Genomic DNA, 26876 nt, shown 5'->3' with positions numbered 1-26876 from the left:
AACAAGCGATAACATCTTGACCTCTTCCTTTCATAAAGCTTCTGCTGCTGTGTCTGTCTTCCTCTGTTTGCAGGTATTCTGTGCCGCTGCTTCCTGGTTAGCCTTACTGTAACTGTTGGTGGTATATAGCTGTCACACAGGATGGTTCTCGGCACCCCATACTTCTCCTCCTCAAATTGACAGACCTGTGCTTCCAGCATTTGAGCTGAACACTGAAAAAAAAAAGAAAAGAAAAAAAGAAAGAGAAGGAGCAGACCAGCCAGGCCCCTTGAGATCTGGGAAAGAGTTTTGAAAAAAGGGTTTCAGCAGAGAGGTCAGCAATTGCAGAAGCTCTGTGGTGGGAACAAGCCTGGTGGGTTCAAAAAGACTGCGGCTGTGGCATAGACATGAATAGCGGAGAGTGTGGGAGCGAGAGAAGTCAGAGGGTGGCAGGGCTGGATCACATAGGGCTTGCAGGCAGTAGTGAGGACCTGGATTTTATTCTAAGAACAGTGAATTCATTCATCCTTCCTCGTCTGTGTGTGCGTGCGTTTTCTTGTCATTCAATTTGGCAAATTCTTACCGAGCATCTTCTATGTGAAGAAAGAAACAAGCATAAGCTTTATCCTGGTATTATCGTTAGAGAGCTTTTAGTTGATTGAGTAGAGAAGAGACACAGGTACCTAAACTCCTAAAATACAAGGTAAAGAGTGGAATGATATGGGCAGTGGGGATAAAGCCCCACGGTAGCAAGGATGAATATTTTATGAGTAAGTTCCCTCGTCAGTCTTGTCAAAAGCAGTAGCAGGCTTCCCGTTTGTTCTAGCAAAGGATGTTGGTGTTGTTTTGCTGTGGCAAGTAGAAGGGAGAGGGCATGCAGCTGGGGAAGTAGAGGTGCCTACAGTGTTGGGTTTGCACACTTAGGCCAGTGCCTGACACAGAGTAGTGTTCATTATGTGCCAGGCACAGTTACTAGGTGAAAAAATGAGCAAATGGTAGAAAAACCTGAGTTTGATGATTCCCCCCAGCAGATACTCCCTTGCATGCTTTGTGACCCCTCCTCTTTTTTGAGGTAGTAGACATTGTTCTTTGTCATTCTCTCTTCCGGCACCTTCATTCACAGTGCTCTTCAGTATCACATCAGATTACTTTCTAGGCTCATGCCTGATTCACATGATAATTATACACTTACACATTCTAGTATATGGGGCCTTACAATGGGTAAATAATTTATTGATTTGGCTATGAGGCTGCATGAGAACCTACATCCCTGTTTCATCCTCAGAGACTTTATGTGAATGTTAATTAGGCAGCCAGCCTCTCCTGTAGCCTGAACACCTTGCTCCCCAATCCTCCCTGCTCCCTGTGAGGTAGCACGATCGCTCAGCAAGCCGAAGGCTGGAGCAGTCAGGATCTGAACCAAAATTAGGCCAGAGTAGTCTTCCCTTGCTTTCCCTATTAAAGGAATTACCCATAAGAACATTTGCTTTGTGATGATTATGGCACAGATGCATCTATTAAGATGAATTTTTGAAATTACCTCTCTGAATGCAACTATAGTCATGTGCCACCTAAGGACGTTTCGGTCAATGACAGACTGCATATAGGATGAGGTCTCATAAGATTAGTACCGTACAGCCTAGGTGTGTAGTAGGCTATACCATCTAGATGTGTGTTAGTACACTCTCTGACGTTTTCACAACAAAATTGCCTAACGACACATTCCCCAGAACATAGCCCCGTTGTTAAGCAATGTATGACTGTATAAAGTAATAAAGTGGAAACACAGCTTTTTTCCCCCAAGCAAGTAAAAATTCTTTCCATTGAAGAAATCCCTTCGGTAGTACGAGTACTTGTTTCAGAAATGTTTTGCTGTCACTGCTCCAGATCTTTCAGGAATTTCTCTCTTGGAAGCACCTTCAGAGGTGAGGGTAATGACAGCCAGCAGTTTCTGAGCACGTGCTCTGTGCAAGGCTTTATGCTAGCCACTTCCAGGTACATTAATGTATTTAGGGGCCAGCTAGGTGGCATAGTGGTTAAGTTCACCTGCTCCACTTCAGTGGCCCGGGGTTCGCTGCTTTGGATCCTGGGTGCAATCTACACATCACTCATCAAGCCATGCTGTGACAGCATCTCACATAGAAGAATTAGAAGGACTTACAACTAGGATATACACCTCTGTACTGGGGCTGTGGGGAGCAGAAAAAAAAGGAGGAAGATTGGCAACAGATGTTAGCTCAGGGCCAATCTTCCTCACAAGAAGTAAATAAGTTAATTAATTAATTAATTTATGCTCAGTATCCCTGGAAGCCAGGTGTGATGTCTGTTGACCTCAGCATATCTCTAAGGAATTTTATGCTATTATGTTATTTTCATCCATCGTTTCCTTTCTCTATAAGTATGTGCATACGATTTTGCTCCAAAGACTTGTCCTTATTTTCAAAAATCACATCTACCCAAAATAAAAATAGTGTCCCCCACTTGAGTATATTGAAAAGAAGGAGCCATAGGCTTAGAAAGTAACTCTAAAATAGAAAATCTTAATGAATAACAACATTTAACATAACGTGTATTATATTTCAATAAAAGGTTTAAGGAAGTTACCAGAATGACCATTTTAAAGTGCAAAACCAACTTAAAATGTGTAAATTTTGTCTATACTGTTAACCGTTACTCTTGGTACTGTATGGTCGTTTCTTTAAAGGTGTGACTGTTTATACATATAACATATACATACATTTAAACTTTGGCTATTCAAAATCTTTAGGGGAAAAATTACAGAAGCCCACATTTTCTCAATCCAAAACTATTTTATTCAACCATTTTCAAGGTAAGTCTTATGTCACACACCTCCTGTTTTGTGGAGCTGAGAATACTGAGGAATTCATTCATTCAGTTATTTGTTACTTCATTTTGTAAGCGTTTTTGAGCCTCTACCATCTGCTAGGCCCTGGTCATGGAATTCAGCCGTGAACAGGTTACGTGGGGCCCTGTCTGCATAGAGCTTTCATTCTTCTAGGGAGGGAGGTGAGCACCATAAAAGTAAACACGTCATGCCCAGGATCGTTTCTGGGTGTGGTGGTGCTGCGGGAAAACTAGCACGAAGGGTGTTAGCAAGTCAGCAGGTGGGCTGGGGTGTGCGCTGCTTTAGGCTGGCTATACACGGCCTCTGCAGGAAGGGCCTTTTCATCAGAGGCCTGTGTAAGGAGAAAGAGCCAGTCATCCGAAGAGTTTGGGTGAGAGTTCCAGGCAGAGGAATCAGCTGGTGCAGATGCCCTGAGCCAGGAACAAGTCTGGCTGGACTCGTGTGCGTCTGTTGGTACACTGTGTTGTGACCAAGGGATGCCACTGAGCCTGGGGGAGTACGAAAGGTTCCATGTCCTACCCTGAGTAGCCTCAGGCTCGTAGGGAATTTTTCATTCTTATATCTGGTTTGTATAATTTTTCTGAATCCTGCTTGCCAGCTCTTATGTATTGCTTCTGTCGGTTTGGTTTCTCTGGCAGTCTCTAACTTGGAAAAAGCCGCTTTCTTCTCTTTATATTCAGATGACCAAACCTGTTAGAACTATACATGAAATAAAAGAAAAAACTCTCCACATCAAGGTTGAAAGTGCTTTTCTAGGTTAACACCCCTGCTCTTTAGTAATGTAGAGAATGTAAACTTGCTGTATTGCACAATTTTAGATAGGGAAGGTGGTTACTCTATTACTAGAGATAAGCATATTCTCCTGGATTGTTTATTTGTTCATTTATCCTCCTTCCCTCCCTCCCTCCATCTCCCCGTCTCTCACACACATATCCTTTCGAGTTGTTTAACTTCAGGTGGAAACTTAGAAATGGAGGTACATATTTTAACAAATTCAGAGATGTAATAATTTTATAGCCTGTATTATCTGCCACTTTTCTCTCCGCCTTTATTTAATTTTAGGCATACGACATCTCAGAGGATGTCACTGCAGGTGGTGCCTGTCTGGCAGTTGAGGGAATGGCACTCTGTAGCACATTCAGACATGTTATTTCTGGAGGCAGCCTTGTTTGATTGAATGACAGTGTTCCCCAGCTCTGTTAAACATGGAGCCCTTAAGACTGCATTTTACTTGGCTTCTTTTTGCTAGTGGCCAAATACTAGAGTATAAAAAGAGAAGTGTCATCCAGACTTAACTATGACTGTTGCTGTCAAACGCAGGTGTTATTAATAACGTTTAGAAGTGAGCACATGAACTTTACACCCTATTAGTTTATAGATGAGTTGGTAAGAGTTCAACATAAATTATGAGACTTTTCCCGAGAAAAAATAAAGCAGGTAGCGGGTCTCATAAAATGTTAACGGCTGAAATCTTCCACATCCCTTTGCTCACGTGGAATCATTAGCTCTAAATGTGCATGGACATTAAAGCCTGCTCGTTAATTTATCTTTGCCTAGACCCATCCTTATGTGGTCATCACTCCCTCAAGCTGAACAGATAGATTGTCTTCTTCTGGAAGCAGATCCTTTTTTCCTTTCTTGAAAATAATTAAGAAATGCTAAGATCCAGGGAAAGCACTGGGGCACCTTCTGTGGTGGGTATAAGGGGTATGGTTGAAAAAGCATAGGCTGGTTCTTCTCTTAGTCAGTGCGTGACATTTGGCAAGCTGTTTTACTTCCCTAAAGCCCAGGGGTTTTCATTAAAAAAATAAAAGAGAGATGGAAGTAATACATATATAAAAAATAAATGGGGGACCCAGCCTGGTTGCATGGTAGTTAAGTTGATACACTCTGTTTTGGTGGCCTGGGGTTCACGGGTTTGGATCCCAGGCATGGAGCTACACACTACCCATCAAGCCATGCTGTGGCGGCATCTCACATATAAAGTAGAGGAAGATTGACACAGTTGTTAGCTCAGGGACAATCTTCCTCAAGCAAAAAGAAGAGGATTGACAATAGATGTTAGCTCAGGGCCAATCTTCCTCACCAAAAAAACAAACAAAAATTGAAAAAATGATAAATAGTAGTGGATATCGTTAGGATTCATTTTTAAATGTCCTTCCTGCAAAAAAGGATAAACCCGTGGGATTCGGTCTCTTAAATGGGTACTTACTTGCACTTATTTGCATTGCTTTCTTTCCCTCACATACTCCCAGCAACCTAATGCCTTGTAATTTCTTAGCACAGATTTGTCTCTGAAAACTGATGGATAGTCCCCCTCTTAAGATGAGGCTGTTTTTGGTTTCAGTTCATCACTGATGTCAGTGGAATGCAGAACTCGCTGGTGGTTGGGAGATCAAATTCTGCTCTCAATATCTGGGTTCAAATTGCTGTTCCGCCACCCTGGGAAAGTTATACTTTCTGAGCTTGTATTTCCTCATCTATAAAATGAATTTAATAATAGGACTTATTTCATAAGGCTTTTGTGAGAATTGAGATAATCTGCGTAAACCTCAGCATACTTTGAGGTTCATACTTAAGCATTTTTTTAATGGTACTTACTTTCCCTCTTTATTTTAAAGTATAAATCTCAAATCTTTGAAATAGCTCAAACTCCGTCTCTTCCCTGAAACTGTCTCTTAAAATAGTTTCCTTAAGCATGGTGTACAGTATCACTGGTGTTAGATGAGTTGATTTGAGGTACTAAACAGATGAGCATTTTATATAGTTAGAGATACATAGTAATTTTTTGGGTATCTTCTATTAATGGTAAGTGATCCTGGTTTTCCATTTATGATAGCTCTTTACAATGTATTTAAGTTAAAAAAGATGTGAATGGATTTAAAGAACAAAATTAATTAAATAAGAGTGCTGTAGGACATGACTGTGACAAATTTGTGGAGATGGAATGTAAGTGATGGGCATGGTGGAAATAGCATTAGACTTACAGTCTGAAAACTCTGGATTTTATCCCAGCATCCTGTTAGATTTGGGATTTGGTAGACATTAGTGTTAATTGTGACTTAGCACTTTACGGCTCTGTGACTTTGAGCACCTTAGTTAATCTTTTCCTCCCTCCCCCACTTCTTACAAGGATTTATTGAAGGCCTAGCACATTTCCTTATCTGAAAAATATGGATGCTACTTCACAGCACTGTAAAGATACAATGCCGAGAGATAAGATGTAGAAATCATACGTAGCTTATCTCCTTGGTATGTCTTCTGTACAAAGCTTATGCCTGGTCTAGTAAGTGCTCAGTAACTTGAGTCCTTGTGTTATTTAGGACTTGTGGATGCAAGTGATAGAATCCCAATTTCAACTAGCTTGGGACAGAAGAAATTTATTATCTCATGTACTCAGTCTGTAGGAACATTAGCAGTGACATATGCCTTGGGGAAAGCTGGAAGCAAGGACTCAGATGCCACCAAGACCCTCTTCACCTCTTGTCTCTGGTGCTTTGTCTCTGTTAACATCGTTCTGTCTGGCCAGATTCTTCCACACAGCTAGAAACAGAACCACTGGCCATCCCCAGGCTCACATCATCAGAAAGAGACTGCACATTATGATCCCTGTTCCCAAGCCCAGAAATCCTAGCAAGGACCCTGATCCCAGCCTGGGTCATGCCCACCTGGCCAGCCATTGGTGTCCAGACTACAGGAGCTGAAGGAAAACGGCAGCACCCAGTTGAACCACATGTTTTGGGTGGCAGGAAAGACCATTTTGCAGGAGAAGGGGAATTATAGAGGCCTGCTGCCGTTGCGTTTACCCCTTTCGGTCTCCTGGGTGACCTTCAGGCAGGGAAGTACTTAACTTCCGTGGACTTCAGTTTTCTCATCTGAAGTTTTGAGGTTTAGCTGATGTAATGGATATGAATGCACATGTAGTGTTTTTACATTTTATATATCCAAGTTTATTATTATTGCTGCTGCTATCGCTCATGCCTTCCAGATCTTGACACACCATCCATGGTGTCCCCAGCCTGTGGATCATTGACTGCTGGGGAAGCAGAGAGAGACTTGAAGTTATTTTAGAAAGTTAGGTCGCTGTTGCCATATGTATACCTATATTGATCACCCCCTTTTTAAACTTGCTTTTGAAGTGTAGTACCTATATAGGAAAGAGAACACTTCCTAAGTGCACTGTTTGATGTATTTTCACCAACGGAACACAATTGCGTATCTAGCACCTGAATTAAGAATCAGCAGTGACAGTCCCCTGGAAGCCCCCACCTTGTAGCACAAGTAGATTAATGTAGGTGTATTGATTCATCATCTAAGAAATCATTTACAAGCACTACGAGCATCCTGGTAGCATTTTCCATGCTGTGCTTTTTCAGTAAACAGAATTTTTAAATACAACTGGCGTTATATCATAGAGTTTTTTTTTTTTTGACACTAAAAGGAATCCTCAAATTTAAAAGCGTTGTTCAGAGCTCTTCAGGTCACTCTTACTTTCACCTCTTAAATGTTTTCTTTCTGGCTGAAATTGCCGTTATGTGATCAGATGTGTTTTGTTCCCTGGGTATGTGTCTTTCATGTCTTTCGCTTGCCTTTCTCCCTTCCCAGGTGGTGAACTCTCAAGTCTTACCATCGCTTAGGGGTCCTGTATTTCCTTTCTTGGGCATAGCTTAGCATGGTCACCAGCTGACTGAAGGTTATCCATTTCACCCAACACTCAGCTTTGTGGAACAACTCTGCATTTATCCCCAAAACATAGCTACTCAAATCCAGGGCACTTCATTCTTTGAAATGGTTCATTGTTAATAAATATGTCAGCTTGCTGTTGCTCCAGTACTCAGCAAAACAAATGCAGTCACAAGTGAGTTTTTCTTATTTTTTAAGTTTACCAAGTTTTCCAACATCTTTTTCTCCCCGTTTTTCTTTTTTAGGCTCTAGACCAAGATAGAACAGCCTTACAGAAAGTGAAGAAGTCTGTAAAAGCAATATATAATTCCGGTCAAGGTAAGTACTTACTAAGGCAGATAGCATGAATTATATGTAATGTCTGTAGTTTTCTCTTTATTTGTAAGATGCTAGGTTTATAGAAGACTTGTTACAAATGGAAAAATAAGTAGGTCAAAGAAATTTGGGTTTTCTCTTTTTTCCTCTCTCTCTTCTATCAGCCCAAACCTGTTACTGTTTCCAAAGTAAAAAGTAGGAAAAATATTAGTTGCAATGGGTTTTATTAGACACTTAAAAACTTAGTAGACTTACAGGTAATTTTGCCACAAGCGACATATGAAATATGTAGAAACCTCTTTGTAGTTGGGCAATCTGTAATCCAGTGGCCCTAGACACATGAGGACCTTTTCCTTCTGAGGTGTACCTGTACACATTTGAAAATCAGTTACCTGTGACGGGCGTGGGGTGAAAGTTAGAGGAGGGAAAGGGGCAAGGTTAAATTGAGACCTGGACAGACCTGCCAGCTAGAGTCGTGTCTTGTGGCTGAGGGCGTGCCCAGTAACCTGTGTAACTACATGTTTTACCTTTGGTCTAGTGACTTTATCACTTGGAGACAAAAGTATGTTGTCAGTGGGTAAGAAGAAATAAACCAAATTAAGATAAACAATGGATAACCACAAGAAATGGTAGGTTCCAGCGCCCCAGGGAAGGAGAGACTTGGAAATACAAAATGAGTTTCAAGGTCTCTGACTCACATCTTTTGTTCTCATTATTGTAGTACCGGCCTGCTCACCCAGAGGTCAGGTCTCTAAGAAATTGGTTGTCTGTAATGCAACAGAAACCTGGGAGGGGAAGGCAGCCAAGGAGAATGGAAAGGGCACAGGCTTTGACATGGACCAATGTGGGTTTGCATCCTTGCTCTGCCCCTTAGCAGCAGTGTGACCTTGAACTGGTTGCTTCACTTTGTTGAACCTCCTTTCTCCTCTGTACCACGAGAATCTTGGTATGACAAGGCTGTTGAAGGGGTTTAATGAGCTAATACCTATAAAGGGCCTACCACCTTGCGGGAGTACTTGTGGGAATTCAGTAAATGCCATAAATTCATATCTTATATAAAGTTTGTGTTTTATTTATATTTATATTCATAATTGTCATAAAATTATAGAGCTGAAAGGAACATTGAACAAGGGAAAGTCCGACCCTCAGATTCTTTATCACCTTCCTCTCCTTACCGGAGCTGGGAATGAGAAGTCTCACTAAACTGGAAACCTAAGTCTCTTGTCTTCTTTAAAGCCCCGAGGCCTAAGACACTCTGTCATCATAATTGTTGACAGATTTTGTACCCCGGTTCCTTGATACCTCTAATTTCTTTATATCCAATAAAACACTAACTTCTAATTAAGGTAGATAAATGATCATTGTATAGTTATGTAGTGACCAAATGTTTTAAGTCTTGGCCTAAATTATATACCTGCTTTGTAACTTCCGTCTGAGCTTCGTTTTAAGGAGTTAGCATGATAGCCCTTTATAGATGTGAGCTCTTCGGGCAGGGGAGTGGGGTAAATAACTAGCAGGTGGTACAAAAGGGGCTTCTGAGGTGCTTGTATTGCCCTATTTCTTGATTTGGGGAGTGATTACATGGTTAAATGTGCTTTTTGATAATTCATCAAATGCTACACTTAGGATTTATGCACTTTTCTATATGTAGGTATGTGTATTATGCACCAATACAAGTATATTTAAAATTTATATACAAGTAGATTCAATGAAGCGTTTGCTGTATTTGGAAAAACAGAAAATAAATAGTGATTTGTTAAATAAACAGTAGTATATCTGTATAATAGAATACAGCCTATATAAAAAAGAAACTCAGGTCATGTAGATCTCAGTTTGAGTCCTAGCTTTGTCATTACTTGTTAAAGTCAAGTAAATTATTTAACTTACCATAAAATGCGAAAATAATATCTAATTTGTAGAGTATTGTATGGACAAAATGAGGGAATATTTAAGGTCCCTAGCACACTGCCTGCCACGTAGTAGGTGCTTAACTCATGGTAGATGGGAAAACATGGCAATCAGATCAATTGCGTGGGTGTCTTCTCTATATTAATTCAGTCATCCTACAAATAATGTTGGACCAATCTGATTTTATAAAGAGCTTAATGAGCCATTCTCTGCCTCAGGAATAAGCGTCAGTTCTCACTAATGTTATGGTTTATGCTTGAGGCGAGGTGTTACCATGTTTATTCTGCTGGAGGTGCCATGTGACTCTTTTTTTCCCAAGTGTCCTTGCTCAAGACACGTTTCCTCCCTTTGCCACAGTGATTACATCATTCAGCAGCTCACACAGAGTCTCTTTTACTTGGTGAGGATGTGCTTCATCTTGCTCTTTCGTTGGTCCCAGCTGTCCTGGATATGGCAGGAGGCAGAGGTTGCCCCAGCATGTATGTAAGGTGGAGAGTTCAGGGGGGGTCTGCAGAGTTTAGTTGCCATTTCCTCCATCAGATTGTTCTCTTCTCGTGGATGGGGGTCACAGCTAACTGAGCTCTGAATCTCCCCGCCTGGATTCAGAGTTGTCCTGTGTACTCCTTAGGTCTGCACTAGCTTCTAGCTTCTAGTCACATAGGGCTTTTAAATTTAAATTAATTAAAAGCAAATAAAATTCAAAATTCAGGTCCTCAGTCTCAATAGGACTCACATTTTGAGTGTTCAGTAGCCACATGTTACTAGCAACTACAATATTAGATAGTGCAGACACGGGACATTGCCATCATTGCAGGAAGTTCTTTTGCTGCTGTAGGAGAACATACATTCCATTGTATTATAATTGTTGACTGGTCTCTCTTGCATTATACCAGTGAGTCTTAACCTTGGCTGTTCATTAGAATCACCTGAAGAGTTCTTAAAACACAAAAACGGGAATCCCTCCAGCCTGCAGGCCAAGAGTTATTCCAGAGTAGGGCCCAAGTACTGGGATTAAAACAAAATTCCTCCCCAGCTGGTTCTAAATGCAGCTAGATTTGAGAACTGTGTCACTGGCCTGTGAGCTCCTTGATCAGGGCCGGTATTGTGTCTTTCATCTTTGTATTTTGTGCATTTTTCAACCTAGTTTATTAGTTGTTCAACAGATATTTACTGAGCACCTATTACATGCTGCTATTCTGGATATTGGGTGTATTGGACAGAATCTCTGCCTTCATGAATTTTGCAGTCCAGTGGGAGAGAGAGATGTTAATCAGGTCATCGAACCGAGAAGTATTTATAATTGGAAACTGGAAAGTGCTATAAAGGAAAGCTTACAGGATACAAAGAGGGAAATAACAAGAGGGATCTGCTGAAGTTTGAGGAGGGTGCTAAGGGGGTTAGCTTGGAGGACATGACGTTCATTGGGTGTTTATATCATGCTGAGCTAAGCTGAACAAGCCTGTGAGGCAGGTCTGCCGTTATCCCCATATTATAGATGATGGAGCTGCAGCTTCAAGAGCCAGACTGTCTTGTCCAAGATGCCACACCTAGCAAATAATGGAATGAGAGCCTAGCTAACTCCAGTTTTGCTGTTTATAGCTCTGTATGTCTTCTCTGTGACAGTTGGCAGGGGCTCAGCAAGTGTAGAATGAATTGCCGCATATTAGCTGGATGGGTCCCTGAGAAGCTCTCCGTGAATGGCTGTTAAATATTCACTAATCTCGAATATTTGTGAGTGAATCGATCACCTGTAACCTCCTAGCAGTGTAATCCATAGGATGACTTTGGTGGTTCCCAGATAGGGATAGCAATAGTAGTTATGGTGCCGGTGGCTTGGAAATGTGGCATAAACTCAGATCTTGCAGACTCCTGGGCCTGGTAGGGTGTCTGCAGTCACCAATGAGTATAGCACACCCAGGTTTTTGGTTAGCTTGTGTGGGCAGCACTATGACATTTAATTCTTAAAAAATAGCTAGATGAGTAAAACAGTGATGTTGCAGATCTTTCCATGATACATGCTCAGTGGAATCTAAGCTGTTCCCATCCAAGGGCATTTGGCCTTGTCCAGAGAAGCCACAAGAGGCTGAACTCTGATATCTGTTTCCCAGTGTGTTTTCATAATTTTCTTGTTTTCTCACAGTGCTTTAGTGACACGAAACCCATCTGATGCTCTTGAAAGATTTGAGAAGCACTTCTACATTTCTGGTTTGAAATTACCAGCCACTACTCCCTACCCACACCCCAAATGATTTGAAAGAGGGTTGAGAATGGCGAAGGATCTTAATCTTAAAATATCTTTATTATTTTTGCACAAAAGCTTTATCAGTATTAATTAGTAAACAGTATAATAATAACAGAAATTTTACTGGAAAAACAAATTATCTCCATGTAAGCCTTTTAGTTTGAAAATGGCTTTTGGAATTTCTCTCTTTCTCTTACTGCCCCTACTGTATATGAGGACATTTTAAAAACAAAAAACTGAATTCTGTGAATTTCTTGCATCAAGGGAAAATTTTCCAAGCCATTCAGTTTTCCTGTGTTGTTTTTAAGTTTTAAAGTCTTAACATTATTAATCTGTGAGCTATATTGTCATTTAGAAAGTTTGCTTTGGTGTGTGTCCCCACCTTCCTTCTTTCCCTCCCTCCCTTTCTTTCTCCCCTAACGTATGTTTAAAATAGCTAGCGGTTTCTTCAACATCTTAGAGCTTTTAAAATATGTTGCAATCTTTGACACTTTTCCTTTCAAAAGATGGACCCAATTCTTTTCCCCTTGAATGTGTGCCAAACTTATAACTCTCTTCTAATGAATAGAATGTAATAGAAGTGATGCCCTGTGATTTCCAAGGCCAGTTCATAAAGAGCTTCCACCTGGTCTCCCCCTCCCCATCATTTGTTTTGGAAGAAGCCAGGCGCCATCTTGTGGGGACACTCAAGCAGCCCTGTGGAGAAAGGTCTCCCACCAAAAACCACTACTGAAGTTAGTCTGCTGGCGCTAGTCAAGCCTTCAGGTGACTGCAGCCCTGGCTGACATCTTGCTCTCAATCTTTGGGCGACACCCAGGGTCAGAACGGTAGAAGTGGGACTGGCATTCGTAGGACTTCTGCCCTTGCAAGCGTGGCCATGTGTATACATGTCATAAGCCCACTGTAAATCAGCATGTATCTCTTGAGAAAGAAGAGCTTTACTGCATCTCAGTTAAAAAATGCTGTTAAAAAAGTGATAACACAGTATACTTTTATAAAATGGAAGAGTCATGTGATTCATGGTAAGCATCAGTGTACCAAATTTGTTGTTCTGTCAAATGACTTAGTTGAATTGAATTCATTAATCTTTTTGAATGGATACATTATTATTACCAAAGCGCACACATGTACACTTTCCTTGGGAGTGAAGACCCAGGCTATTTCTGCTATTATGTCTTTTTCTGTGGTAAAAATATATGCATATACTTTTTGCACAAATCAAAAAGTATATTTTATTATTATGTGGTAGCTTCCATACAATTTATGCCAAGATATATTTGGAATACACTTTAGCTTCTTAGTAATATGTGGTGCCCCCTAGAAATCTGTAACATTGTTAGTCTGAAAGTTGGGATTTTTAAATCCTTTAACTTTAGTGAATAAAAAAAAAAATGACAGTATGCTGCTGGCCCTGTGGTATAGTGGTTAAGTCTGGCGTGCTCTACTTCAGCAGCCCAGGTTCAGATCCTGGGCACCAACCTACACCACTCCTCAAGCCATGCTGTGGTGGCAACCCACATACAAAATAGAGGAAGATTGTCACAGATGTTAGCTCAGGGCTAATCTTCCTCAAGCAAAAAAAACGAGGAAGATTAGCGATAGATATTAGCTCAGAGTGAATCTTCTTCACACACCCCCCCAAAAAAAGACAGTGATACGTAATTTGATTACAGGCATATGATATGGAAGTCTTATTTCTAAAATACAGCTGGATGGTCTTAAACAGTTCCATAGCTGTTTCACTTCAGGAAAGAAAGCTCTTGCCTTTCTCATTGGCCTCCCTTTTACTCCCTTCCTTTTCAGTTAGAATTACCTAGCAAGTAGTCTTATAAGAACATTTGTGTTTTTCAAAGCAAAATTAAAATGTGATGTTTGCCTTAAATTTTCATTTTTATAATTTATCTATTTTAAGAAATAGTTCATAGTATATGATGAAATCTAACATTTTAAAGGTAAAGTGCTAAACAAACTCAGCAATGGATAGAAAGTGAATGTTTTTGTATCTAAATGAGTCCTTTTTAGCTGTTTTTTTGGTTAACATTTTCTCAAATTTGAAGGCATAGTGTGAATTGTATTCTAACTAGAGTTGGTAATTAAGTTTGATGTCTTAGCATGGTGTCATATAATGGTATTTTTAATCCTGTTGTTTTCAATGGGGAGAAAAATTTTCCTAACAGGGATAGATAGATAAAATAGATAACAATTTTAATAGAATGATAGAGAAAAATAAAGTGTTGAGAGGTATGCAGAGAGCAACTAGTGTGTTGTTAGGAAACTTTCTCCTTTTTGCTGTTTTCCAAGTTTGTAGATAATAATCTGATTTTAAAATTTTTATTTTGAAGTAAAGTAAGCTTGTTAGTAAAAAAGAAATAATTTTAAGTCTTCCAAAGTAGAAGGTTTAGATAGAAATACTATGGTCATCCCTAAGTATCCTCAGGGGATTGGTTCCAGCACCCCTAGTAGATACCAGAATCCACGAATGCTCCAGTCCCTTATACTATAGCATGGTGCGTTCAGTGAATACAGTCGGCCCTCTGTATCTGCGGGGGTCACATCCACCATTCAACCAACCGCGAATCGAAATTAGTTGAATCTGCCCATGCAAAACCCTTGGAACTGGAGGGCCACCTGTTCAGTAAATATCTTTTAGTGGCGGTAGAGATTTGAGCAAATTACTAAAGAAATTACTTTGGGCCTTCAAGGCCTTTTGCATTCTTGCAGGTCCTTTATTACTCCTTAAGAAGTAAAAATAAATTGAAATAATGAGTTCCTTCAGAATGGTCAAGGAGGGAAGCTTTTTCCAAAAGGGAGTATAGATTTCCAGGAGAGTTTTACTCCTCAAATTATGTGGGGATAAACTGGAGGAGTTTTACAAACTGCCTTTAGGAAATTGAAGTTTCTTTCCAGAATAATCTTGTAACTCTAGGCTGTTTAAGTAAGCCATTGGCTCAGATATTCTGTTACTTGAAATCAGAAGCCGTTGTGTGTGTATGCACTTCTTCCATTTTGCTGGTCTGGAATGAATGTTCTCAATTTTAAAATGAGTTAATTTTCTGCGATGTATGCTTGCATCTTATGGGAGCATACTTCATGAGAAATTAATTCATTTTAAATAAAATTGGGAGTGCTCCTTCCACAACCAGTAGTTTGGGGTTTTTTTAAGCCTCACAAAAATACTCTGAAGGTGAATATAAAAACCATGTTTCTCTGCCTTAATGGCCCAATTTTGGTAGAAATAATAAATTATAGTACCATTTGTTGAGTGCCTACTTTGTGCCGGGGGCCTTAAATACATGTATGTTGTCACCCACGCATCTCAGCAGTCCTGCATGGAAGACGTTATCGTCCCCAAGTTAGGGTGAAGGAACCTGGTTTACAGTACTTACACAGCTAGTAAGTTTAAATTTAAATGTGCTTTAAATTACTTACACAGGGACTGGCCCGGTGGCGCAGCAGTTAAGTGCACACATTCAGCTTTGGTGGCCCGGGGTTTGCAGGTTCTGATCCTGGGTGCAGACATGGCATCGCTTGTCAAGCCATGCTGTGGTAGGCATCCCACATAGAAAGTAGAGGAAGATGGGCACAGATGTTAGCTCAGGGCCAGTCTTCCTCAGCAAAAAGAGGAGGATTGGCAGCAGTTAGCTCAGGGCTAATCTTCCTCAAGAAAAAAAAATTACACAGTTAGTAAGTAGATACGAGGCTTGAAACATAGGTCTTTATGATCCAAATGCTGAGGCAGAGTTGCCAGATTATTAACTGTCAGAGGTGAGTGACTGCTGACCCAGGGTGGGACATCGAGGATTCAGTGGAGTGCAGGACACATGGACACACTGCCCTGGAGCGCCTTCCACATGAAGAGAGACAGACAAGTAAAACAAGCAAGTAGACATATGGCATGAAAGTGCTAGATGGGTCAGTTAAAAAGAGGAGCAGTTTTGTTACTTTAATACTTGGTAGCCACAAAGGATTTCTCCAAACTTACTCCTACTACTAGGTCCTCTGTAATTAGCAGAATTCATATATGAACAATGAAGCACTTAGATGGTATATTCTTTTATATAGGCTAAACATGCCTCCCGCACACTCTTACTGATTTGTTGTGGGAGAAGTCTGACAGATTTGGGCTCACATGCTGATTGAGCCCCTGCTCGGTGGCAGGAGAGCACTTGGTCAGAGAACACTTCAAGCAATTGGTTCTTCATTTCTGAAAATGGAAAAATAGTTTCTACCTCATTGGACTGTTGTGAAGAATAACGCATGTAGCGCAGGTACCCAATAATGGTCATGGTGATGGTTACCTTCATCCTCATCAACTTGAGGCTTTCTGAAATAGTAGGGGGAAATCAAGGCACACCCAGTTTGTCGCCTTGGATCCACCACCATGTAGATATGTGCACATTGCTTCACCTTGCCCCCATCCCACCTCAAGCTTCAGTTTTCTGATTTCTAAAATGAGACAGTAATACTTACCTTGTTGTAAAAGGTGGGAAAAACAAATTTAAAATATTTAGTATGATACTGGGACATAGTAGTCCTCAGTGATAATTATTATAATTAATTGCAAAAATTTAATCAAAGCTGGAAAAATTTCAGCCAATATTTCTTCAAATTGTTTATTTTTTATTGTATTCTCTTTTTTCTTTCCAGGACTTCAGTTACATTTGTGTTAGACTGCTTGATATTCTTCCACAGGTCATTAAGACTGTTTCTTTATTTTTAATTTATATACTCTTTGTGCTTCAGTTTGGATAATTTCTACCTACCTATCTTCAAGTTGATTGCTTATTTCTTCTTCACTGTCCAGTCTGTTATCAGTCTCATCCAATTAATTTTTTATTTCACTACTGTAGTTTTTAATTTTTAGATTTCCATTTGGTCCTTTTTTAGAATTTCTGTCTCCCTTGAAATTCTTCATCTCTTCACCCATTTTATCCATCTTTTCGTATAGATTCTTGAACATATTTGTTGTATTTATTTTTGAAGTTGTTGTATGCTAAATCCAACATCTGGGTTGTCGGTAATTCTTTTTCTCTTGGCTGTCTTTTTTTCTCTTGCTTTTTAGCTGCATTTTTCTGTTGCTTTGCATGTCTAGTAATTTCTGTTTGCATAGTAGATGTGGTGAATTATATGCTGTAGAGACTCTGTCATCTTCCTCTGAAGTGTGCTGTGTTTAATTCTAGTACACAGTTAAATTGCTGGTGATCACCACCACTTTGATCCTGTAAAAGGCTTTCTTAGAGTGGGTTTATTTTAGTTTTACTCACAGTCCTAGGATATAGCCCTTAGTCCTGCAATATGTTCCAAGAGGCTCCATATTCCTAAGGTATGATTCTTCTGAGGTTTCAGCCCAAAGTGTTTACCAGGCCCTGCTGCCTCTGTGGGGCTTGAATTCTGTACTTTTTCCTCAGCATTGGGAAGTGGCTGAAATCTGCCCAGCCCTTTCGATGTTGTTTTCTCTTGGACTCCTTGAAGTATCATTCATGCATGTGCAGTTCAGGGTCAGGCAAGGATTTGAAGGGAGAATATATACAGATTTGAGGGCTCCCCTTTCTGTGTTTTCCTGCTTTCTAGGATTTCCCTCTTCAATTTCCAGCTCCTAAAGCAATCCCAAACTCTGACCTCTAACACTTCAGTTTGGTAAAATGCCACTTTCTGCGTGAGTTCTATTCTCTTTGCCCAGCGTGGACCGAGGTCTGCCCTCAGGAGAAAAGCCAGTAAAATTTGATATTCCCCCATGGGGTTCCCTTCCTTGAAGGGTAATATCCCCTCCTGTTTGTGTCTGCTTGTCTTGGCTCTCCAGTGGCTTCAAACAGTTGCATTTTTATATTTTGTCCATCACTTATAATTGTTATTGACAGGAGCAAGAGTCTGGCACAAGTTACTCTGTCAAGGTAACAACGGCAGACCTTTAATTATAAAAATTATATATGAGTGAGGCCGGCCCCGTGTCCGAGTGGTTAAGTTCGCGTGCTCTGCTTTGGTGGCCCATGGTTTTGCCACTTCGAATCCTGGGCATGGACATGGCACTGCTCAGCAAGCCATGCTGAGGTGGCATCCCACATGCCACAACTAGAAAGACCCACAACTAAAAATGCACAACTATGTACTGGTGGGCTTTGGGGAGAAAAAGGAGAAATAAAATCTTAAAAAAAATTGTATATGAGTAATTCATTTATTAACCACTTGTTGAGCATATAGCTACAAGGGATTGACAGAACGCTCTTGGTTCATGGGTGGTTACTGTGTTTTAGGGCAATTGGACTCATGTAAATAACTATAATATATGACAGTACATGACAGGTGACTCAAGAGTTATGCCTTCAACTCTGATTAGTGGATCACAAATACCTGAATACAGAAAATTGGCATTTCATTTCTTCAGTCAAAACTATCATGTGCTGGAGAGGTGAGTGGGTAATAGGGTGAAAGGAGAAGCAGTGACGTCTGCACTTTTTTGTTGTTGTTTTATGTGGAATGCCTGCACAGCTTGGCTAATGAGTGGAGTAGGTCCATGCCCAGGATCCACACTCATGAACCTCTGCTGCCGAAGTGGAGGGCGTGGAACTTTAACTACTTGGCCACGGGGCAGGCCCTGATTTCTACATATTTACGCTACAGTCACGCTTTATTTGAGGTTAGGTTTTAAAGTCAGCATGAATGGAAATTAACCCATGGGGTCAAAATCCTTGAATGGCCTGTAAAGTACACTTGAAATATAACTCATGTGGTGTTTTTACAAAGTATTGGCATTCCTTTAGGAGCCCTGGTACTTAAAACACACACAATCTTTAAGGCATTCTCCCTTAGTCTCCCTGTGAGCAAGTGAAGAAAGAGCAGGTTGTCACCATTCCTCCTGCCCGTCACCCCTGGGACATATGCTCATTGAATGGAATGGGACCCCAGAGCCATTTACATTGTTTTTACTCACTCTCTCGTTCTTTCAGATTTACTAAGTTAAATATCATCAGTTAAAGGCACAGATGTGTGACACCATTGTGGTTTTCAGTCCTTCTCAACTAGTCCTTTTAACTGTTTAAAGATTCAAGTTAATGACTATCTGGTTTTCTTTAAGGACCACCTTTCTGCCTTGAACAGACCCTCCTTGACAGTTACACTCAAGATGCTACACCCTGCCTATACCTTGCTGCCTCTCATTCCAGTCTGCATTTTGACCACACTCTTGGATGGCTTTATGTCTCATCAAACTAGGGTTGTTTTTTCCTTTATAGAGATGTTGCAGTGAAACTGTAGCAGAATCTGGAGGAAGGCCAGGGCCTTCGGTTTTATTTCTCTGTATGATGTTTTCCCCGGGGTTGCTTAAATCCTACCTCTTTGGCACATGCTCTCCTGACCATGTGGAGCATCACATGTGAAGCGAATCCATCACAGTTCTTCACATGAGGCACCATCTTAAGGCCCCCATGCTCTGTGATAACCTCTAGAGAGCAGTGTTGTGTGTGTTGAATTCCTTTTGTAGTTTGGATATGGGCATGAATTTTAAAGTGTCTATTTCCAGCACTGGAGGGATTCTCCAGTTGAGTCTTTAGCCAGAAGGTAACTACTTATGGTCTTTCTGATGCCCTGTTTGTGTATGGAAATCAACCACGTTCCTATTGATTCTGAAGTGTTTTTCGTTGATAATCAATGCCATAGGACAGAACAGTTGGAGGTTGACAGAGGATGACTTTGCATGGCCAGTTTGTCACTTGCGTTCACAGACTGCAGAAGGATATTCTCAGATCTCCCATGTGTCAGATAATTGATCAAACCTATACTTTTTCTTTGTGGAGGATTACAAGGGGCTGTCACTCTGGAGCACCACGGGCTGATTTTTTTTAATGGCATTTTCGGTTTGGTGCTTTTTCTCATTGTGAAAGTATAGTGTATTAACATGTTTGCTGTGGAAAATTCAGATGAGCTAAAAGAAGATACTAATCAGCCATGTGTTTCTCTTTAAAACTCTTTGTCACTGTGCATGTTCTGAGTCACAGACGGCACACTTGGGTGGCACCTGGCACCTTTGTGACTCTACAGCCCTTGTTTTCTTGCTTGTCTGCACTGAAGCTGATGCCTTTCCAGAAGTGCTGAGGTGGAGAGACCGGTACTGCTGTGTCTTCGGGCGTGTTCTGTGCTGGCGACACCAGGAGGGGTGGAGGAGGCCTGCCGAAAGAGCCATGGCTCCCAGGCGGGAGAGCTGGATGTGCCCTCTGCTCTGGCTGGAAGTACAGAGTGTTTCTTAGCCAGTCTGTCCCTTTCTCAGGACCTCAGTTTTCTTATCTATGAAGCAGAGAAGTTGATTTCTACCCTGTCTATTTATGAAATAGTTGGCAGTTATAAAATGAGGTGAAAATTGTTTTGCACTATGGCCTAAAATGCACCATACATCCCCTGAAGGGAGTTTATGGGGTCCAACAGATGGGGTCGCCTTTCCCCAGCGACTGAACCAGAGGCTCGCCTGTGCCTTTGATCTCTTTTGTAGGCGTGGTGCCCTCCGTCAGACTCACTGGACTTGGCCCATCCAGGGCGAGCAGCTTTGTCCTTAGAGTCCGCTAACATTTTCTCTGTGACTGAATGTTCTGGGCTTGTAGATCCCTTTATAATCTGGGAAAAAACAGAGCTTCTCCTCTGAATTAAGAAAAACTTGCAGAATTTTTCAGTGAATTTTAGGAGTTTTTGGAACCCTGAAATTGAGGTCGGAACCACTGATTGACATAAATAGTACGTTAGTCCATAATATATGCATATAATATATACAGTATTACTACATAACTAAATGGTTACATAAATAAGCATTGATTGGAAATGTATGCTTTAAAATGTTTTGCTGACAGGGATGGATGATTGAAAATAGTCTGAGAGCCCCAGTCTGGAGGCTATCTGCTCGGGCCAGGTCCTCTCCTACGCTACTTGATCTATTGGGGCAAGAACCCAGTGAGGTTTTATTTTATCCCTAATTATTTTACACACAATTTATAAACCAAGAAGCTAAAGCTCAGAAGGACTAAGGGATGCATCTAAGGCCACGAACCTAATGGCTTAAATAACCTTTATATCCCAGTATGGGTGCTTGATGAAAGTTTATGAATTGATAGTGAAATGTGGAGCTGTGTTTTTAAATTACACCTGTTTATAAGAAAACTTAGCTCCATTGGATGGTGGGTAGTGAGACTTTGGGAGGCTGGAGTAGGAGAGGAATTGGTTGTCTCCTTTCTGGCTATTCTTACGGGCCAGATTGCAGAGCATTAAAATTACCTAGAGAGCCATCAGCAAAGCAAAGTGTGATGTGTATTTTATCTGGCAGTTAGGAAGCCTGAATGATGGAGCCAGAAGAGAGAACATTTCTGCTTCTGCTGTAATGGAGCAATGTTCGAGGGCCGTTTAAATGCTGACTAATAGCCCTGTGGAACTCTGCAGGCGTCTTTTCTTAGGGCTCTGTTAGTTAATGGATTTGTCAGTGCTGCGGAAATGGGAGTCTGCATGCTGAGTTTCCAGATAACACCCCAGGGGCTGAGGCAGATTCTTGCAGAGGCTTGGCTAGAACTTTGAAAGAACAAATCCAAATTCAAAATGACCTTGAAAAGTTAGAGGAATGAATCATCCAAAGTGGCACAGAGAAAGGCAATTTAAAAAAAAAAAATATGCACAGAGCTTTCTGCCTCCGAGGACGTTGCCTTTAATCTTAATAATAGACGTTTGCACTGAGGGGTGGTGGGAACAGAGGAGGAAACTGAGGCCCTGGGGAAGTGAAATAACTTGCTTGTAATCAAGTAAATGTTGTATCTAAGAAAATACAGATGTTGGACTCTAGATCCAGCCCTCATCCCCCAATAACACAGTGTCTGTAAAATTAAAACCAATTGTTTTCAGGGTCACAGGCTGGGTATTGCTGGTTTTATGGATTGCTGTGGCAGAAAGGATCTGAGCCCCAATCTGACAACAAACAGGAAAGGAGGGCAAGTGCTTTAAAACCTTAACCTGCCTTGTTCTAGACCAAAGGTGGTGAGCTCTCAAGAAACCAAAGGCCCTGTGTTAGTCTCTGCCCTGTTTCTGCCCACTCACACGGACACTAGCTTCTCTACCACTTGATGGTGCCTTTCATCGTATGCTGTTACCTCTGACCTGGAATGTACCTTACCTAAGGCTACTTGTTAACCAACTACTAATTCCTTCTTCAAGTTGCTGCTCAATTAGCGTCTTTTGTGAAACCTAACCTGTTCTATCCAAGTTTTCTCCATGTGTTCATTTATTCATCAGATATTAAATGGGTGCCTATGATCGGCCATGTTAAATAATCAATATATTTTCATACAGAGGAACGAAAATAAAGTTAGAACTCTTGCTCATGCCATAAAATAAATCCATTGCTGATGGATTAAGTATTTAAATATTAAAAAGAGAATAAAATTAAACTAAATATTAGAAAGTTTAGGAACATACTTTAAATAATATTAGAACCCTTCCTCGTGCTATATAAACAAATACATTGTATTTGATTAAAGATTTGAATGTTTAAAAAAAATAGACTAAACATTAAAACATTTAGGAACATAAGCAAGGCAGGAAACATAAAAATCTTGGGTAAAGATTGGTATTTTTGACTTCCTGAAATTTTAAAAAGTTCTGTATGGCACAGGACACCATAAACAAAGTTAAAAGACAAATAGGAGAAAATATTTGCAACACATATTATGAAAGAGTGCTAGCCCTTATGCAAGACAGTCTTCTTAGAAATTTATAGGAGAAAGACAAGCAGTGGGATAACTAGGCTAAGTATGTAAACAGGCAGAAAAGGAAACGTGAATGGACAATAAAATACAAAAAGATACTCAGCCTTACCATAGTCAAATTTTTCACGTCCATGTGGCAAGAATTAAAAAGAACGGTGACATCTATGTGCTGCTGAGGTTATAGAGAAATAGACCCTTTTATATCTGCCTTGCTGTTGGGGACGTGAATTGCTGCAACCAACCCCTTTGGAAAGGAACGTGGCAGTATTAATCATAATTTGAAATGTGGACCCTATCCTTCAACAGTTCTGCCTGTGTGAATATATCTTTCCAGAGATAAAGTAACAGCATGTAAAAGCTTGTGTATAAGGATATTTATTGCAGCATTGTTTTTTGGTGCCAAAAACTGGAAGTCTCTCAGCAGAGGGATAGTTATATAAATTGCAGTAGAGTTTATTATGGAATATAATCACAGTTAAAATAATTAATTAGATTTAATTATATTGAATTTCTTGATCTTTATTCAGTAGGAAAAAAGCCATGGAGTTTTGTAGATAATTCCCTTTGTTTTTTAAGTGAGAGAAGGGGAGAAAACCCCTGTGTGTGTGTGTGTGTGTGTGTGTGTATGTTTTAAGCATAGAGAAAATTTTGCTGAGATACGCTCCAGATTATTAACTTTGCTTATTTCAAGGAGATGAGATTGGGGAAGGGGAAAGGCAATAATTTTTATCTTTATACATCTCTGGATAGTGTATGAATTATTTTTGTAATTTAAAAAACAAATGGAATTAAATTTTTTAAAGTGTGATTAGTGCTACAAAGTATGTAGAAGATAGAATAAAAGAATTTACCACTTCCTCCTCTGTGCCAGCTCTGTAATTTATGACACATATTACCTGGCTTCATTATTGCAGTTGTAACTCATTGTATTTTATATGCCTGGCACATGGCCAATGCTAAATGTTTTTTGAAGGAAGGAAAAAGACGTGTTCTGGGCGAATTCATTAAATGCGATGAGCATTTTACTCAGCACTAACTATGTGCCAGGCCCAATGCTGGGAACTGGGTATATACAGCAACAAATTAGGTAAAGCTGGGAACTTGGGCATTGCAAGAGGCCAAGGAGAGAGTGAATGACAAGCTTGCCTGGAAGGGTACACTTCTCTTTGACCTTGAAAGAGGCAAGCTAAAGCCTGGAGTGGTGATGGAGCTTGGCGGACTGGGGAACTTTGGCTAGGTTGTATGGCCATATCCAAGCTATCCTCCCAAAGATTGTTCTAAGCTAATGAAGATAAAGTGATGAACACAAGTTGCTCTGGACTCTTGGCACAGAAGATAACTTGCATAAAGACACTGAAAAGGAAGCTAGGCTCCCCGGAAGGAGAGGTGGGAAGCTAAGGAGGTGAGACTCACTGTGGAGTGAGGGATGATACCTTACAGTTCATGAATACTCACCACAGGCCAGACCCTGGAGGAGGCATGTTATAGGCTTTTCTCATCCAGTTCATGTAATAGCCCCATCAAGTGTGTGTTATGCAGTTAAGAAAGTGGGAGTCAGAGATGACACATAAATTGCCCTAGATCCACAGCTGGTAACTGGAAGACCTGGGATTTGATCCACAGTTGTCTTATGTATCCGGGAACCCTCCCCAAAATACCATGATATTTAGATTACATCTAAATGTTCATTAACATCATGACTTCAGCCTTCAGCCTCAGGATGACTGAAGTAATAAAAGTAAAGATATTTTTAGAGGCTTGCCATGTACTTTATAGATACTATCTATCACATATGAAATTGAGACCTGGAAAAGTTAACTGACTTTTCCAAGGTCATACATGGCTGGTCAGGACCAGAGTGGGATTCAAACCCAGGTCTGTGCACCACTCAGGCCTGTATCCCTCCACTAAATGATGCCTCAGTGAACACTGGGTTGTGCTTGGTCAAGGTCGAAGATGCTCTTGAGGATGGATTTATTTTGAGTGCTTTCAAGGGCTTATACTCAAATAGAAATAGTCCTTTGTGACGTTATGGGGTTCTCTGTTGTTGCTGCTGCTGCTGCTGTTTTCCCTAAAGAGCTTTCACATTAATTCTGGCATCTTCACCTCCTAGCCGTCAACTTCCAGAAGTAGGCTGGGTAGGTATTATTAGACCTGTTTTATAGATGAAATTAAGGCCCCTGAGAATCTTAGTCACCTGACCGAGATCACATGGTAGAGGCTGGAGCTAAGACCTAGATTTTCAGGTTCCTCAATCACTGACATCTGTCTCAAATTAGGAAACTTCTAGGGGTTCCAACACTTAACCAGGCATATTGGGTAAGAGCACAGGCTCGCCTGTCATCACCACTTATTAGCTGTGTGACCTTGGGCAACTTGTTTAACCTCTCTAAACTTGTGTCTGCATCTATGAAAAGGAGATAATAATAGCATGTTCTTTTGAGGCTTGAATGAGATAATGCAGGAAAAATACTTAGCATAGTTCCTGGCATATTAAGTAATCAAAAACTTTAACTGCAATTAATTATTAACAATTATTATAATTATAATTGTTATAATTACTTTTTATTGTGGTAACATTGGTATATGACATTATATATTATAATTGTTATGTCATTGTCGTTATTATGAGGCAGGAGGTCTTACTCCTCTTTTTTTCTCAGTGGTTATCGTTAAGCCTTTCATATAGTAGATTCTAAATAGATATTTGTTGCACACATCCTGGTATCCATGACAGTGTTTGCTGAGTCTGTCAGTGGACAAGGTTGGGGTTTAGAATCAGATGAAGCTGGGATCCAGTCTGGATTCACCATTGAGTTTCACTCTTCTTATCTGTAAAACAACTGCCTTGAAGGAGTTTTAGTATTCACTGTGCTGAATCCCACGACACAGTCAACGTGTAATAAAGGGCAGCCATGGTTACAGTGACAGAGAATCCCAGGTTGGATTGACAGGCCACTTGGGAGGTTTTGTCAGTTTCCCAGTTGGTAAGGTCTAACACAGGGTGGGAAGTAGGCAAATGTCCCTTGGAGAAACACCTGTTTGGTAAGTGCTGTAGTTCTGAAAATTCTGAGAAGGGCCTCATTGGAGGAATATACAAAGTATTGTCGTAGAATATTGAATTTTAATGTAGTCCGAAGACACTTGTTTTGGCCAGCCCTTGGGAATGTGGACTCTGAGTGCTGCCATTGACTTCAGAGTATTGTTGGAAGCCCCTGCCACCTGGCAAGAGGCCAAAAGCCTGACTTCACTGCAGTGGCCCAGGAAAGGCAGCCTGGTGTTGTCGTCATTGTTATTGCCCTTGTCATCATAAATATTTATTGAGCTTATTGTGTACTGCTTAGCATGCAGTATCTTAATCTCCCCAGTACTTCTAGGAGGTCAATACCATTATTATCTCCATGTTACTGCAGGGAAAGATGAGGCTTAGCAAGGTGAGGTTACCTGACCAAAGCACTACACAGGGTAGGTGATAGAATTTGAACATAGGTCTGTCGCATTTGAGGATATGGGGCAAAGTTCCCAGCTGTGAGATCAAAAAGACCTCAGTTTAAATTCCCTTATTTAAGAGCTGTGTGACCTTGGCACCTTTTTGTATGTACACAATGAGGATGATAATGGTATGTATCTCATAGACTTGTAGTAAGAGTGAATTAATTGATGTACGTAAAGTGCCAAGTGCAGTGACTGGCATACACCGAATGCTCACCGAACACTGTTATTAGTGAAATAGTATGTCACTACTTAGGAATTGCTATGGGATTAAATGTTGGAATGTCTGTAAAGGCCTTTTCAGGCTGCGTGCGACATAGTAGGTGATTCCTATATGTTAATCATCTCCCCAAAGAAATGCTGGCAGTTGAAATCCTGACTAAGTGGCCCTTTCTAGTTCAGTTAGTAAAAATATATTGTTTTGTTCTTTTTTCAGAGCTGAAAGGAGTCACCTAGCTCTTAGAATTATCTTACATTCTGCAACAACCCCATAAATGCCAGACATCCCTACAAATATTTGAAAAGCATGGATCTCCATAATGGATGGATCCAGTTTCTCTCCCTGTTTTCTTTTATCCAATCTCTCTCCTCACCTAGTTCCCCAAGTCCCCACTTTACCAACCTCCCAAAAGTCTTCTAGCACTTGGATATAGTAAAGATCTTA

The 26876-nt window shown here is 40.6% G+C and overlaps 1 protein-coding gene across 3 annotated transcripts in view; it reads left to right on the top strand.

The window, feature by feature from the left end:
- The window catches only part of ASAP1 (ArfGAP with SH3 domain, ankyrin repeat and PH domain 1), a 343885-nt gene that overhangs the window by 187295 nt on the left and 129714 nt on the right, over nucleotides 1-26876 (top strand). For all 3 annotated transcript variants that reach the window (XM_044781189.2, XM_044781186.2, XM_070481609.1), the window contains exon 4: nucleotides 7774-7846. In XM_044781189.2, coding sequence (XP_044637124.1) covers nucleotides 7774-7846 — 73 coding nt within the window. The remainder of the gene's footprint in view (nucleotides 1-7773; nucleotides 7847-26876) is intronic.

This window comes from Equus asinus, chromosome 12 (genome assembly GCF_041296235.1).
Source record: "Equus asinus isolate D_3611 breed Donkey chromosome 12, EquAss-T2T_v2, whole genome shotgun sequence".
Taxonomy (NCBI): Eukaryota; Metazoa; Chordata; class Mammalia; order Perissodactyla; family Equidae; genus Equus; species Equus asinus.
The sequence above is the reverse complement of the archived record's forward strand: the minus strand, read 5'-3'. Positions and strand labels throughout refer to the sequence as shown.